We start from the raw sequence: 16,473 nt of genomic DNA on the forward strand, positions 1-16,473 counted from the left end.
ATTTCATCATTTCTTTCAGTGTCTCACGTTTGCTTTCAATTTTCGATTCTTGGGTCACGATTTGACTCAAGACGCAGAGTGAAGTATGTTTACAGTTTTTTATAATTGCTAAAACACTAAAGCCCATTCTCTGAATCAAATGATCAGGTGCCTAAACCCATCAAATCAACCTCTCTTTTAGCAAAACCCTAAACAAGTTCAAGTAGTTAGACACTATTTGCAAAACTCTAAACACATTCTCCTTTACTATAAAACACAATTCCCACTGTGATGCACATGTACTGCACAATGCTAAACAAGGCAGAAAAGGTTGAACACAAATACAACACAGTCATCATTTAAACACAACGACTCAAAACTGTTCACACTTGTTTCTAATGATGTGATCAACCAACACACACACTATATAAGCAAGTTCAGAGTGAACACCGACAATGGATGAAAACATTTTGAGAGGAAGAGGTAGAAGAGGAGGAGGAGGAAGAGTACGAGTAAGAGGTCATTGGCCAAGAGGAAGCTATCAAGGCCGAGGAAGCTGCCCCTCGAGATCCCGGCTGTTCCCCAGCTGCCCCTCGAGGCCCCAGCTGTTCCCCAGCTGCCCCTCGATGCCGCGACAGCCTCCTGTTTCTGCTGCCTGGGCCGCATCACTACCCTGTTTCCGCTGTTGGGCCGCGACAGCCTCCTGTTCCCACTACCGGACCTCCGCAGACTTCAGATACCCCAGACCCTGTGCTCCCTCGGTCCCTCGATAACCCAGACCCTGTGCTCTCTCTGTCCCTCAATACCCCAGCCCCTGTGATCCCCTCTCTTCCCGAGACCCCTGTGCTCCCATCTCTTCCCGAGACCCCTGTCCTCCCACCTCTTCCCGAGAACCCTGTGCTCCCATCTCTTCCCGATACCTCTTCCCTCCCCTTTACTCCCGAGACCCCCATGTCCCTGTTGACGCTCGAGATCCCCGTGTTCCCCCCGACTGTCGAGACCCCAGTGACTCCGGCCCGGTCTCCTGAGCAGCTCCTCCGGCCCCCAGTCCTGGCCTCCAGCCCGGCTTCCCGAGCAACTACTCCGTCGGCCTCCCGAGTGACTACTCCGTCGGCCTCCAGCCCGGCCTCCCGAGCGGCTTCGCCTGCTTCCAGCCTGGCCTCCCCGCTGGCCTCCTGAGCGGCTCCGCCCGCATCCTGCTCAGCCTCCATGCCTGGCCTCCTGAGCGGCTCCGCTCAACTTGGAAAGTTGAGATCAGATCAGAATCTTTTTCCTCCTCTAATAATTTATTATATCCACCCTTCAGCCTCCTCTCCTTCTCTCCTTCTCTCCTCCCCTCTTTCTCTCTTTCTCTCCTTCTCTCCTCCCCTCCTTCTCTCCTTCTCTCCTCGCCTCCTTCTCTCCTCCCCTCCTTACCTTGACGTCCATCTCTCCTTTGTACAGGTTTTATTAATTTGACAAATGTGCTAAACACCTGATTCTGTTTTTCAGGGATGTTCACCTACATGAAGGACTCGCACTGTCATTGGTTCAGCAGTTGGAAGTGTGACAACTATTCTGAGTTCCAGTTGGTCGGCACTGTATCCTTCATTAAAGAACAGAACACATCATGTCTGCACACACAGTTTCTCCACGCGTGTATGTTTAAGTTGTTGTTTGTTTGTACATTGTTGACTCCTGTAGACAAACTGCAGTGTTTTAGGGATGTTCCCATGTAATGTGTAGACCCGCAGACCCACACACACATACACACACACGCACACACACACACACACACACACACACACGCACACACACGTACGTACTCTTTTACTCCCCCTCTCATATCAATCAATCAATCAATCAAAAAACTTTATTGTCATTTCGAGATTATACAATGTACAATTCAAATGAAATTTCGTTTGTCCTGGCTGACTGTACATACTATAACACTTGTCTACTTTAAACCCAGAGGAGAACGAGATGGTATAATATGTGTTCTGCTCTCTGAACACACATCTCAAACTAAATATGACTTTTATTCAGCTCAGAATATAAAACAAGACGGATCAGGTTTCAAACTGACTCAGTGACTTTACACTTGATTGTAAAATACACTCAGGACCTGTTTGTTGGGAAGAGACAGTGCAGGCTGTAGATGTCGCTCGCAGTGGAGATGTAATGTGTTTTTGTAGTCGTACTACGAGCAGCCGGTGCAGCGACTGTCCAGATGTTTGGTGCATTGAACGCCACTCACTTTGTGTTTGTTTGTGTTCTGCAGCTTTACATCTTGCAGGTTCTCTTGTTTCTCTTTGTCTGCACGTTAACATGAAGTCATGCAGGTTATCTACCGCCGTACATGGAAGCCAAGTATTTATCATTTATACTAATTAAAACTTTTGGTCACAATTTGCTTTTTCACTCCAGTGATGAGATAAGAAATGACAGTAAGTTCAAAGATGGAGACATTAGAGAAATGTATCTTATTAGATAGAATACATGTTGACAAACTTCATCATGTGCAGTGGAGCCAGATAATAAATCGCAACATGTGATCACAATACTTATAGCTTATCGGAATAATATGGTGCGGTGACTTTAGCGTTGTGATAATATGTGATGGTTCCCGCCCGTCCAGAGGCCAGGCTGACGTCTCCGGTCACGCTCCGGCACGTTTAGGGAAAGTGTGGCTTGGAATAAATGTTGATGAAGTAAACATCATATCTCGTGTTCGGTCAAGTTTATTAATGTTTGTGTTGTGACACAAAGTTTCCTTAACTTAAATAAAAAACATAAACATTAAGTTTCTGTCTGGCTTTAATAGTGTGCATGGGTCATGTGTTGCAGACGGGCTTGTGTCCAGCTCACTGTACCTCAGGCAGCTGCACACGTTTCCTCCACCAGCAGCTCGTTTGAGCAGGAAATGAGCCCGTGTTCCCGACACTTACGGTAACTTCACCGTGTGAACCTGCATTCATCACGTCGCTGCTGAGGAGGAAGAAACACTCAGAACTCAAACATACGTTCTGTCAAATATTCATATAGGACCTTTTCTTTTGTAGTTTCAAATACTGCAGGGCAGCTCTGCTGTTGTTCCAACTTTCATGATTGCGTGCTAGTGTGTGACTGTGAGAGTATACAGTGTGTGTGTGTGTGTGTGTGTGTGTGTGTGTGTGTGTGTGTGTGTGTGTGTGTGTGTGTTGTGTGTGTGTGTGGAGAACGATCCAGCACTTCAGCCTTACTAGCCAGCTGGGAACTGTCAAAAGGTTATATAACCTAATAGCTGCCTTTTCCTCGCCAGGTTAGTGTGTGTGTGTGTGTGTGTGTGTGTGTGTGTGTGTGTGTGTGCTCGTGCTAAGAGATAATTTATCAACCTTCCTTGTTCCTGTTTAGTCGTCATGGTAGCGTTGCGTCACTATGGAGATGAAGAGGGAGCGCCGGAGAGAAAATGTGTAACAGAGAGAGAGATGGAGATACATGGAGAGCAGACAGACAGAGGTGCAGTTGGGGGGGTGTATGGGGATAGAGTACAAACAGATGTAAACAAAAAGGAACAGAGAATATTGTTGCAGAATCTGTGTGTGTGTTGCTGCAGCAATGAAGCAACACACACACGTTTCAGAAACAGTCTGACAAATACAAGGAATGTGAAGCAGAGAGATGTATGTCTGTGAAGATATGTGAAGGAGGGCCTCTGAACGCTTTTCTTGACTCTATAATGACCTTAATGGTTGTGGTAATTGTGCAGTTTGCTTATTTTCATGTGTGTGTGTGTGTGTGTGTATGAGGTAAGGCCACCACCCCTTGGACATAAACAAATCTGCAGGTAGTTCATACACACACACGCACACGCACACACACACGCACACACACGCACACACACACACACGCGCACACACACACACTCTCCAGCTGTTCTCCTGTGTGTTGATGTTCTCACGCAGGTCTTACTGACAGCAGCTGACACATCGTTCCATCGGTTACATTGTAAACAAGAGAAACTGACTCCCGGCCTTTGAAGTGGTCAGAAAGTTAAGATTCATAATTCATCTGTTATTTCAACCTAATTTTAATAATATTGCTCTGCTAGTTCTTCCTCCTTAACCTTCTGTGTTATCAGCTGATGGGTTTAGCAGTTTACAACAGCATCGCTCTGGACATCCACTTCCCCCTCTACTGTTACAGGTAGGTGTGTGTGTGTGTGTGTGTGTGTGTGTGTGTGTGTGTGTGTGTGTGTGTGTGTGTGTGTCTCTAACCTCACTGATTATCTCTGCACTGCTTATATCTTTTTACTTTAACATTCTCTTAATCTTAATCCACTAAACATATTTTAATCTTGTATCTACTCTGTTGTATTTTCATTGTGTTGCTCACCTTTGCAAGAAAGGCTCTATATATAAATAAACAAAGTTTAAAGAGAGGAGCAGATGTAGTTAAGAGTCGCCTGACATACTGACATTTCCTGTACGCTGTCTGAGCTGATGCTCCAACAACAAGATGAAACCTTCAGTGTTTTTATTTGTCCACCTTCACAGGAAGCTCCTCACTCCACCCACTGTACCATGTGACCCCAATTCCCCCGTCGGCATGGCAACCGCCACCTTGGACGACTTGCAGCAGATCATGCCGGTATGTGTGTGTGTGTGTGTGTGTGTGTCAGTGTGTCAGTGTGTCAGTGTGACGGTGTGGGAGCTTGAGGAGTGTAACGTTGGTATGTATGTTTCGCTTGAAGCATAATTTATGGGGTCAGTAGAAAACCCTGAAAACACACATACACACACACACACTCACACACACACACACACACACACACACACACACACACACACACACACACACACACACACTCATGCAGGCGTAGTAAAAAAAAAAGAAGCTGAATCTTTGGTCCTGCTCACACTTTATATTCCCTATGCTGACACTAGAGGGCGCCACAGTTCAACTTTAGCTCTCGCCACGCCCCCCCCTGCTCTTTGTATGGACTATAAATGTATCCGCCTGTGTTGCCGGCAGACTGAAGTCTCCTGCAGAGCAGATAGACATTTTGTCTCCTGATCCAACTTTTACCACAATTTAAATATATTTAACCAACAGTATTTCTTAATTACATTCTCTCATGCATTATGTCACTATTTAAGATATTAAGGGGATAATATGTTTCTTTGGGTAGAGTGCATGTGTGACACGTTGTGGATGTAACACAGAGGCACCGTTTCTCTTCAGCTCACATGGGTGTCAACGTCTCCGCCTCATGTGTGTTGCATAGACAAAGACGAGCCGAGTGCTTCGCATAGTGATTAGAGAGTAAAGCAACATGTGCATCTGACCAGAAGTTTGAAACCTTGGACTATATGAAGAGGAGTGTTGTGCTTCTGTAGTTTGCAGAGATGCAGTTTGAAAACAACCAGCAGGATGTAGATGCTTCTAGAAGGTCCAGGCAGTGAAGCCCACACAGCTGCTGCAGCCACACTGCACTCTTCACTTGTGTGGCACGTGGAACATAGTTTACACCTGTAGTTTGCTCAGCAGCATCGAGGGATGTATATATATATATATATACTTTCTCTGGACGGTTACCTGATCCTCAACATGTTTCACACACACACACACACACACACACACACACACACACACACACACACACACACACACACACACACACACACACACACATTAGGAGGCTAAAACGGGCCCTGTAGTTCCGCAGCAGCAGGATATTGGATACTGTGTGAGGCCTGTGGTCGGTGTCAGTGTGACTATTGAAACGTTACTCAGCAAATCAAATATCTTTACAACCAGGCAGGGATTTGATGCCTGGTTTAATTAAAATAGTGACACATAAGTGTTGCATATTAGATGTTTACAAAGCTTCTCACTTGTCTCGAGTTGTTTCATATCTAACATGAAGTGGAGACTGGGGGTCTTGATCGCCAGCAACATGTTCTCATGTCTTCTTTGGTCTGAGAGATGTTCTGCTCATCAGTTTGTTACTGGGATGACTCCCAACCCTGAACTCTTGTGTGTCTGCAGGAGCTGGCTCACGGTCTGGGGGAGTTGCTGAGCTACGAGGGGAACGTAGAGGAAGACTTCTACCTCAGCTTCCAGGTATCAACACACATTCCAATATTTGAATTCAGCAAGAGCAAAATAAATAAAAATGTGTTATGTGCATTATTGCATTATTACATTATTACATTATTACATTATTGCATTATTGCATTATTGCATTATTGCATTATTACATTATCACATTATTACATTATTGCATTATTGCATTATTGCATTATCACATTATTACATTATTGCATTATTGCATTGTTAGATTATTACATTATTGCATTATTGCATTGTTACATTATTACATTATTGCATTATTGCATTATTGCATTGTTACATTATTGCATTATTGCATTATTGCATTATTACATTATTGCATTATTACATTATTACATTATTGCATTATTGCATTATCACATTATTACATTATTGCATTATTGCATTATTACATTATTACATTATTGCATTGTTACATTATTGCATTATTGCATTATTACATTATTGCATTATTGCATTATCACATTATTACATTATTGCATTATTGCATTATCACATTATTACATTATTGCATTATTGCATTATTGACATTATTGCATTATTGCATTATTGCATTATTACATTATTACATTATTGCATTATTGCATTATCACATTATTACATTATTGCATTATTACATTATTACATTATTGCATTATTGCATTATTGCATTATTACATTATTACATTATTACATTATTGCATTATGCATTATTACATTATACATTATTGCATTATTGCATTATTGCATTATTACATTATTACTATTATGCATATTGCATTATTACATTATCACCTGTTTACATTATTACCTGTTTACATTATTACCTTATACATTTATTGCATTATTGCATTATTGCATTAATTACATTATTACATTATTGCATTATTGCATTATTACATTTATTAATTATTGCATATTTGCATTATTCACATTATTACATTATTGCATTATTACATTATACATTATTACATTATTGCATTATTTACCATTATTGCATATTTACATTATTGCATTATTGCCATATCACATTATTACATTATTGCATTATTGCAATTATTACATTATTTACATTATTGCATTGTTACATTATTGCATTATTGCATTATTACCTTATTGCATTATTGCATTATTGCATTATCACATATTACATTATTGCATTATTGCATATCACATTATTACATTATGCATTATTGCATTATTGCATTATTGCATTATTGCATTATTACATTATTACATTATTGCATTATTGCATTATCACATTATTACATTATTGCATTATTACATTATTACATTATTGCATTATTGCATTATTGCATTATTACATTATTACATTATACATTATGCATTATTGCATTATTACATTATTACATTATTGCATTATTGCATTATTGCATTATTACATTATTACATTATTACATTATTGCATTATTGCATTATTGCATTATTGCATTATTACATTATCACATTATTACATTATTGCATTATTGCATTATTGCATTATCACATTATTACATTATTGCATTATTGCATTGTTAGATTATTACATTATTGCATTATTGCATTGTTACATTATTACATTATTGCATTATTGCATTATTGCATTGTTACATTATTGCATTATTGCATTATTGCATTATTACATTATTGCATTATTACATTATTACATTATTGCATTATTGCATTATCACATTATTACATTATTGCATTATTGCATTATTACATTATTACATTATTGCATTGTTACATTATTGCATTATTGCATTATTACATTATTGCATTATTGCATTATTGCATTATCACATTATTACATTATTGCATTATTGCATTATCACATTATTACATTATTGCATTATTGCATTATTGCATTATTGCATTATTGCATTATTACATTATTACATTATTGCATTATTGCATTATCACATTATTACATTATTGCATTATTACATTATTACATTATTGCATTATTGCATTATCACATTATTACATTATTGCATTATTGCATTATTACATTATTACATTATTGCATTGTATTATGCATTATTGCATTATTGCATTATTACATTATTGCATTATTATGCATTATCACATTATTACATTATCACATTATTACATTATTGCATTATTGCATTATTGCATTATTGCATTATTACATAATTACAGTATTGCATTATTACATTATTGCATTATTACCTTATTGCATTATTGCATTATTGCATTATTACATTATTACATTATTGCATTATTGCATTATTACATTATTGCATTATTGCATTATTACCTTATTGCATTATTGCATTATTACATAATTACAGTATTGCATTATTACATTATTGCATTATTACCTTATTGCATTATTGCATTGTTACATTATTGCATTATTGCATTATTGCATTATTGAATTATTACATTATTGCATTGTTACATTATTGCATTATTGCATTATTACATTATTGAATTATTACATTATTGCATTGTTACATTATTGCATTATTGCATTATTACATTATTACATAATTACAGTATTGCATTATTGCATTATTGCATTATTACATTATTGCATTATTGCATTATTGCATTATTACATTATTGCATTATTGCATTGTTACATTATTACATAATTACAGTATTGCATTATTGCATTATTGCATTATTGCATTATTACATTATTGCATTATTACATTATTGCATTATTGCATTATTACATTATTGCATTATTACATTATTGCATTATTGCATTATTACATTATTGCATTATTACATTATTGCATTATTGCATTATTGCATTATTACATTATCACATTACTGCGCTTCATAAGCTGTTTTTATTTTCATTCTATTATCACTGATGTAACTGATGTGCGAACACGTGCACACACCCACGCACACACACAGAAATACACACACACACGCACACACACAGACACAGACACGCACACACACACACACACACAAACACACACACACACAGACACACACACACACACCCATACCCACACACACACACCCACATACACACAAAAATACACACACACACACACACACGCACACACACAGACACAGACACGCACACACACACACACAAACACACACACACACACACACACACACAGACACACACAGACACATACACACCCACACACAGACACACACACATACACACACAGACACACACACACACACACACACACACACACACACACACGGTCAAAGTGTCTCGCAGGGCTGACGGTGCTGACAGACAGCTGTGACTGCTGTCACTGTCGTGTGATTTCAATAAAGTTAATTGTGGAACAGAAACTCACTGATGTCAGACAGTAAATGTCAAAGTCAGAGTTCTTCAGTCATCATGTAGTTTGTGTTGAGCATGATGTAACATCAACACAGTATGTACATGTAGCACTGATCATATGCATTATTCTTGCACCTGAACTCATCCTCACATCCTAAAGTGATGAAGAGCGTCAGACAGGAAGGACCTGAACGTGTCACTTCTTGGTTAGATATCTGTGAGGTGAGTCGACTGCAGAGCCAGCAGCAACACTGAACGAGTTCACCTTGTGAAAACTCAGCACATGATGATGTGTTCTTTTATCCATTAAGTATTTCCACAGACGCTTGCATTATAATTCATGAATGCCACTTCATTATGCTCCACAGTCATCATGTAAAACATCATGCATGACATCAGCGTGTCTCTGAAGCAGCGTGTCTCTTGTATATAATATAAAGGAAGGCCTCATGGTACAGCTGGAGCTAAATATGAACATATGTGAGAAGAAAGGATCAGTAGAAGGCTGAGGTGTTATGTGAACCCACAGTGTGAGCTGCAGGCTTCACAGTCACACCACTGTGGCACAGATGAACCCACTGACCTGCTCTCTGTGTCTCCCTCATCTTCTGTTTGCTCATCACTCCGTCTTTACATTTATAACCCTCTATTTTCCGCACACATATACTGTTGTGCTGCTTTAGCCCTCACTGACATAATGTGTTCCCTCACCCTCACCCCTAACCCACGTTATTCTAACCATGAACCCAAATTATTTATACGCCGCATACAAAGTTTTGTTGACACACATTTTGAGAAATCTGCTTTATTTCGTCTGTACGTTAAATATAAAGCTCTGCAGTTCAAACACGTTACGTCTTTAATCCGACATTAACAACATGAACTGGAGTCTCGTCCTGTGTGAGATGATCGCCTCTAATATCTAATATATTTCAATATGTCTATTACGTTTCCTCTTTAAAAGGTTCTCAATGAAATGCATTAAAATGAATATGTTTCAGATCTGATCATCTTGATGTCATCTCGTCTCGTCACTGCATTGAGCTTCCAATATAAGTGGCGAGCTGGTGCAGATAACTCTGCATCGAGTGGCGTCTCGACGAGACATAATTTTATGCTTCAGCCAATAAAACTGCCTGGACTTTGGTTCGGTTTAGAGAAAAGATCGTGGTTTTGGGTTAAAGTAAGATATGGAAGTAACGTCATGTGACTCAGTGACGCAGCATCACATGACACAACACAGCACTGACCAAGTGAGTCGGAGCAGGATGCATGTCCACTCTAAAGTTACACATAACCTGCTGCGTGTGTGTGAATGAAAGCGACATTGTAAAGCATATAAATGCAGCCGTTTAGCATTTTATGAAACAATAAAAGGTTTGAAATGTCCATCATCATGTATGTGACAAATGTTATGTGTGTGTGTGTGTGTGTTGCAGGTATTCCAGGAGGAAATGGGCATGGTTAAATCCCACAACCTGAAGCCTGGAGGAGACAAGATTGCCGTCACCAAGCAGAACAGGAAGGGTGAGTCCACACATTACATCAGAGCGCATGTGTCTTGACTTTAGCAGTGAGTGAGTCATGATGTCTTCAGACGTGCACACTGGCACACCACCTTCATACCTTCATACCTGCATAATCCTGCATCCTGCTGGGTGAGCACTGCAGGATGCAGGATGCACTCCACAAGGCACTGAAGAGCATATCGTACAAACAGCCACAAAATACAACCACACATTTACCCCATATCTTCTTAAAGTGTAAAGTACCAACAAATCTTAATACCATGAATAGATGACGGAATGGACCGGGGACAGATCCAGGGGACAAAGTGTGTCAAAGAGAGACGCACCAGGAAGACACTCCAAATAACCACCAAGAGACACAAAATAACCACAAAGAGACACAACATGACTACAAATAGACACTATATGACTACAAAGAGACACAACATGACTACAAAGAGACACAACATGACTACAAAGAGACACGACATGACTACAAAGAGACACTATATGACTACAAAGAGACACAACATGACTACAAAGAGACACAACATGACTACAAAGAGACACAATATGACTACAAAGAGACACAATATGACTACAAAGAGACACAGCATGACTACAAAGAGACACAACATAACCACAAAGAGACACAACATGACTACAAAGAGACACTATATGACTACAAAGAGACACAACATGACTACAAAGAGACACAACATGACTACAAAGAGACACAATATGACTACAAAGAGACACAATATGACTACAAAGAGACACTATATGACTACAAAGAGACACAGCATGACTACAAAGAGACACAACATAACCACAAAGAGACACAACATGACTACAAAGAGACACTATATGACTACAAAGAGACACAACATGACTACAAAGAGACACAACATGACTACAAAGAGACACTATATGACTACAAAGAGACTCAAAATGACTACAAAGAGACACAGCATGACTACAAAGAGACACAACATAACCACAAAGAGACACAGCATGACTACAAAGAGACACAACATAACCACAAAGAGACACAACATGACTACAAAGAGACACTATATGACTACAAAGAGACACAACATGACTACAAAGAGACACAACATGACTACAAAGAGACACAATATGACTACAAAGAGACACTATATGACTACAAAGAGACACAGCATGACTACAAAGAGACACAACATAACCACAAAGAGACACAACATGACTACAAAGAGACACAACATGACTACAAAGAGACACAACATGACTACAAAGAGACACTATATGACTACAAAGAGACTCAAAATGACTACAAAGAGACTCAAAATGACTACAAAGAGACAGAACATGACTACAAAGAGACACAGCATGACTACAAAGAGACACAACATGACTACAAAGAGACACAACATGACTACAAAGAGACAAAACATGACTACAAAGAGACACAAATCGACTACAAAGAGACTCACAATGACTACAAAGACACTCAAAATGACTACAAAGAGACAGAGCATGACTACAAAGAGACCCAACATGACTACAAAGAGACACAAATTGACTACAAAGAGACACAACATGACTACAAAGAGACACTATATGACTACAAAGAGACACAACATGACTACAAAGAGACACAACATGACTACAAAGAGACACTATATGACTACAAAGAGACACAACATAACCACAAAGAGACACAATATGACTACAAAGAGACACTATATGACTACAAATAGATACAAAATGACTACAAAGAGACACAATATGACTACAAAGAGACACAACATGACTACAAAGAGACAAAACATGACTACAAAGAGACACAACATGACTACAAAGAGACACAATATGACTACAAAGAGACACAACATGACTACAAAGAGACAAAACATGACTACAAAGAGACACAAATCGACTACAAAGAGACACAACATGACTACAAAGAGACACAACATGACTACAAAGAGACTCAAAATGACTACAAAGAGACACAACATGACTACAAAGAGACTCAAAATGACTACAAAGAGACACAGAAAGACTACAAAGACACCAAACCAATTACTAATATATGACAAACAGCTGCAAAGAGACACAAAACAACAACAGAATGAGGCTAAACAACTGTAAAGTCTGATAGTACTCCTATAGGAGAGGTTGGGGGGGGATTTAAAATTATTTTAAATTGGGAAACTTCTTCTAGAAGTTCACACTCACAGTGAAGGACAGGAGCTGGACCTGAGATCTTCAGGTTCTGTCCAGTTAACTGTGTGTACATTGGAAACATCCACACGGAGCAGTGCAGGCTTAAGCTTCACCCTCACATCTGTCCTTTGACTTCACGCTCAAACGCTTCTTTGTTCTTTTTAAGAGCCTGAAGTCGAGCTGAGTCACATTTATTCCTCTTATTAAACCTTACTTTCCACCCAGCGGCTCTTTGTTGTCGTCCAGCTCCGTGTGTTACGTGGAGGAGCCAAGGCTGGAGGGTGAATGGGTAAAAGTTTCTAATGGAATATTAATAATCATACTGTTGTGCTCTTCCTCTCTCTGCAGAATATGTTCAGCTCTACATCGACTTCCTGCTCAATAAATCCATCTACAAGCAGTTTGCTGCCTTCTTCCACGGCTTCCACAGTGTATGTGCCTCTGATGCACTCATGGTGAGTGTGAGTGTGTGTGTGTGTGTGTGTGTGTGTGTGTGTGTGTGTGTGTGTGTGTGTGTGTGTGTGTGTGTGTGTGTGTGTGTGTTGAGAGTTTGCAAAGACAATAAATTAATTGTGCTAAATGTTGCATCCATTGTAGTGTACGTCAGTTTTCCATAATTCAAATACAAGTTAAGTGCATGTGCTGGTTTATGCAGCAGGTGATGTTAAGAATGTGGATCACTTCAGGAAAGGTGCTATTGTGGAAGTAAGTTGTTCTAGTCTTCTACCTGAAGGGTCCTTTAACATCTGCTGCTGAATAGTGTCCTTCAGAAATGCTTGGGGAGTTGTTCTCGTGGGTTAGAGTTGCCACAACATGCAGTTATTTAGAAGGCGAGCACACTTTCTATGAGCACTCTAGATTTGCGTTACATGACATGACATTACATTTAGCTGACGTGCAAACAATCATGAGGATACAACACAGCAAGAACCTGCAGGTACATTAACTTCACATAAGCCAAACCCATGTAAGTGCAACAATAAGGAGCTTGTTATTGTCTTTATTGTGCAGCTGCAGCGTAAACAGGAGAGTGTTCAGTCTGCAGAAGGTGTGAACACTTCCTGCTGATGGTGTCAATGTACAGCTCCCATTATTTGAGGTATCTGGGTCCCATTTGTAGCTTTGCAACCTTTGACTCTTCAGATTTCCTAAAAGTCTTCATTGAGCTTTCATCTGGTAGATTTCAGGGAGGATTGTGGTCGTGAGGAATCAGAAATGATCCTCTCTCTAACTGCAGGTTGTTGAGGAGCAGCTCGTTTTGGTTTCTACCGTCCACCACGAGTTGCTTTTGTACAGGTTTAAATCAAGATTATTATTACTGCACCAGAGAAGCTGTTCCAAACTGGAGCCTGGACTAAGGACTAAGTGTCTAAGGACAGAGGGTCTAAGGACAGAGGGTCTAAGGACAGAGGGTCTGAGGACAGAGGGTCTGAGGACAGAGGGTCTAAGGACAGAGGGTCTAAGGACAGAGGGTCTGAGGACAGAGGGTCTAAGGACAGAGGGTCTGAGGACAGAGGGTCTGGGGACAGAGGGTCTAAGGACAGAGGGTCTAAGGACAGAGGGTCTGGGGACAGAGGGTCTAAGGACAGAGGGTCTAAGGACGGGGTCTAAGGACAGAGGGTCTGAGGACAGAGGGTGTAAGGACAGAGGGTGTAAGGACAGAGGTTCTGAGGACAGAGGGTCTAAGGACAGAGGGTCTGAGGACAGAGGGTCTGAGGACAGAGGGTCTAAGGACAGAGGGTCTGAGGACAGAGGGTCTAAGGACAGAGGGTCTGAGGACAGAGGGTCTAAGGACAGAGGGTCTGAGGACAGAGGGTCTGGGGACAGAGGGTCTAAGGACAGAGGGTCTAAGGACAGAGGGTCTGGGGACAGAGGGTCTAAGGACAGAGGGTCTAAGGACGGGGTCTAAGGACAGAGGGTCTGAGGACAGAGGGTGTAAGGACAGAGGGTGTAAGGACAGAGGTTCTGAGGACAGAGGGTCTAAGGACAGAGGGTCTGAGGACAGAGGGTCTAAGGACAGAGGGTCTAAGGACAGAGGGTCTGGGGACAGAGGGTCTAAAGACAGAGGGTGTAAGAACAGAGTGTCTAAGGACAGAGGGTCTAAGGACAGGGGGTCTAAGGACAGAGGGTCTGAGGACAGAGGGTCTAAGGACAGAGGGTGTAAGGACAGAGGGTCTGGGGACAGAGGGTCTGAGGACAGAGGGTGTAAGAACAGAGTTTCTAAGGACAGAGGGTCTAAGGACAGAGGGTCTAAAGACAGAGGGTCTAAGGACAGAGGGTCTAAGAACAGAGGGTCTAAGGACAGAGGGTCTAAGGACAGAGTGTCTAAGGACAGAGGGTCTAAGGACAGAGGGTCTGAGGACAGAGGGTCTGAGGACAGAGGGTCTAAGGACAGAGGGTCTGAGGACAGAGGGTCTGAGGACAGAGGGTCTGGGGACAGAGGGTCTAAGGACAGAGGGTCTAAGGACAGAGGGTCTGGGGACAGAGGGTCTAAGGACAGAGGGTCTAAGGACAGGGGGTCTAAGGACAGAGGGTCTGAGGACAGAGGGTGTAAGGACAGAGGGTCTGGGGACAGAGGGTCTAAGGACAGAGGTTCTGAGGACAGAGGGTCTAAGGACAGAGGGTCTGAGGACAGAGGGTCTGAGGACAGAGGGTCTAAGGACAGAGGGTCTGAGGACAGAGGGTCTAAGGACAGAGGGTCTAAGGACAGCGGGTGTAAGGACAGAGGGTCTAAAGACAGAGGGTGTAAGAACAGAGTGTCTAAGGACAGAGGGTCTAAGGACAGGGGGTCTAAGGACAGAGGGTCTGAGGACAGAGGGTCTAAGGACAGAGGGTGTAAGGACAGAGGGTCTGGGGACAGAGGGTCTGAGGACAGAGGGTGTAAGAACAGAGTTTCTAAGGACAGAGGGTCTAAGGACAGAGGGTCTAAAGACAGAGGGTCTAAGGACAGAGGGTCTAAGAACAGAGGGTCTAAGGACAGAGGGTCTAAGGACAGAGGGTCTAAGGACAGAGGGTCTAAGGACAGAGGTCCTTCCTCCGGCTTCTCTCAACACAAACTGTGGATATAAAAGTTCCTGGAACACATTTGAAACACGCTGGAGATGTCGAACATGTCACTTCCTGTGCAGCAACCGTGAAAACGTTCATATATTGAGTCACTTTTCAATCTTACCTTCATCTCTTCCTTCTCGCCCAGAAGTGGAGCTCAGGCTGTGGATTCTGTTTGATTCCCTCCTTCTTCAAATGTTAGCTCTGTGATAAAGAGCTGCTGACTCACATGTGATCATGTTGTTTGTTGAAGAGGGAGACAAACATACACACATGCATCCAACCTGCAACAGCTGACACACAGAATATGGGTTAAATATGCATTTATGCTGCTTATAGCAAGTCTGTTTTGTGTGGTTGTGT

At 41.1% G+C, this 16,473-nt stretch overlaps 1 protein-coding gene across 1 annotated transcript in view; it reads left to right on the forward strand.

Moving 5' to 3' along the window:
• Positions 1-1,331: 1,331 nt before the first annotated feature.
• Positions 1,332-16,473, forward strand: part of hectd2 (HECT domain containing 2) — a 21,477-nt gene continuing 6,335 nt past the window's right edge. The window contains exons 1-6 of the mRNA XM_029450518.1: positions 1,332-1,559; positions 4,079-4,143; positions 4,494-4,587; positions 5,989-6,063; positions 10,783-10,870; positions 13,411-13,517. Coding sequence (XP_029306378.1) covers positions 1,473-1,559; positions 4,079-4,143; positions 4,494-4,587; positions 5,989-6,063; positions 10,783-10,870; positions 13,411-13,517 — 516 coding nt within the window. The 5' untranslated portion in view covers positions 1,332-1,472. The remainder of the gene's footprint in view (positions 1,560-4,078; positions 4,144-4,493; positions 4,588-5,988; positions 6,064-10,782; positions 10,871-13,410; positions 13,518-16,473) is intronic.

The sequence above is a fragment of the Cottoperca gobio genome, chromosome 15 (genome assembly GCF_900634415.1).
Source record: "Cottoperca gobio chromosome 15, fCotGob3.1, whole genome shotgun sequence".
NCBI lineage: Eukaryota > Metazoa > Chordata > Actinopteri > Perciformes > Bovichtidae > Cottoperca > Cottoperca gobio.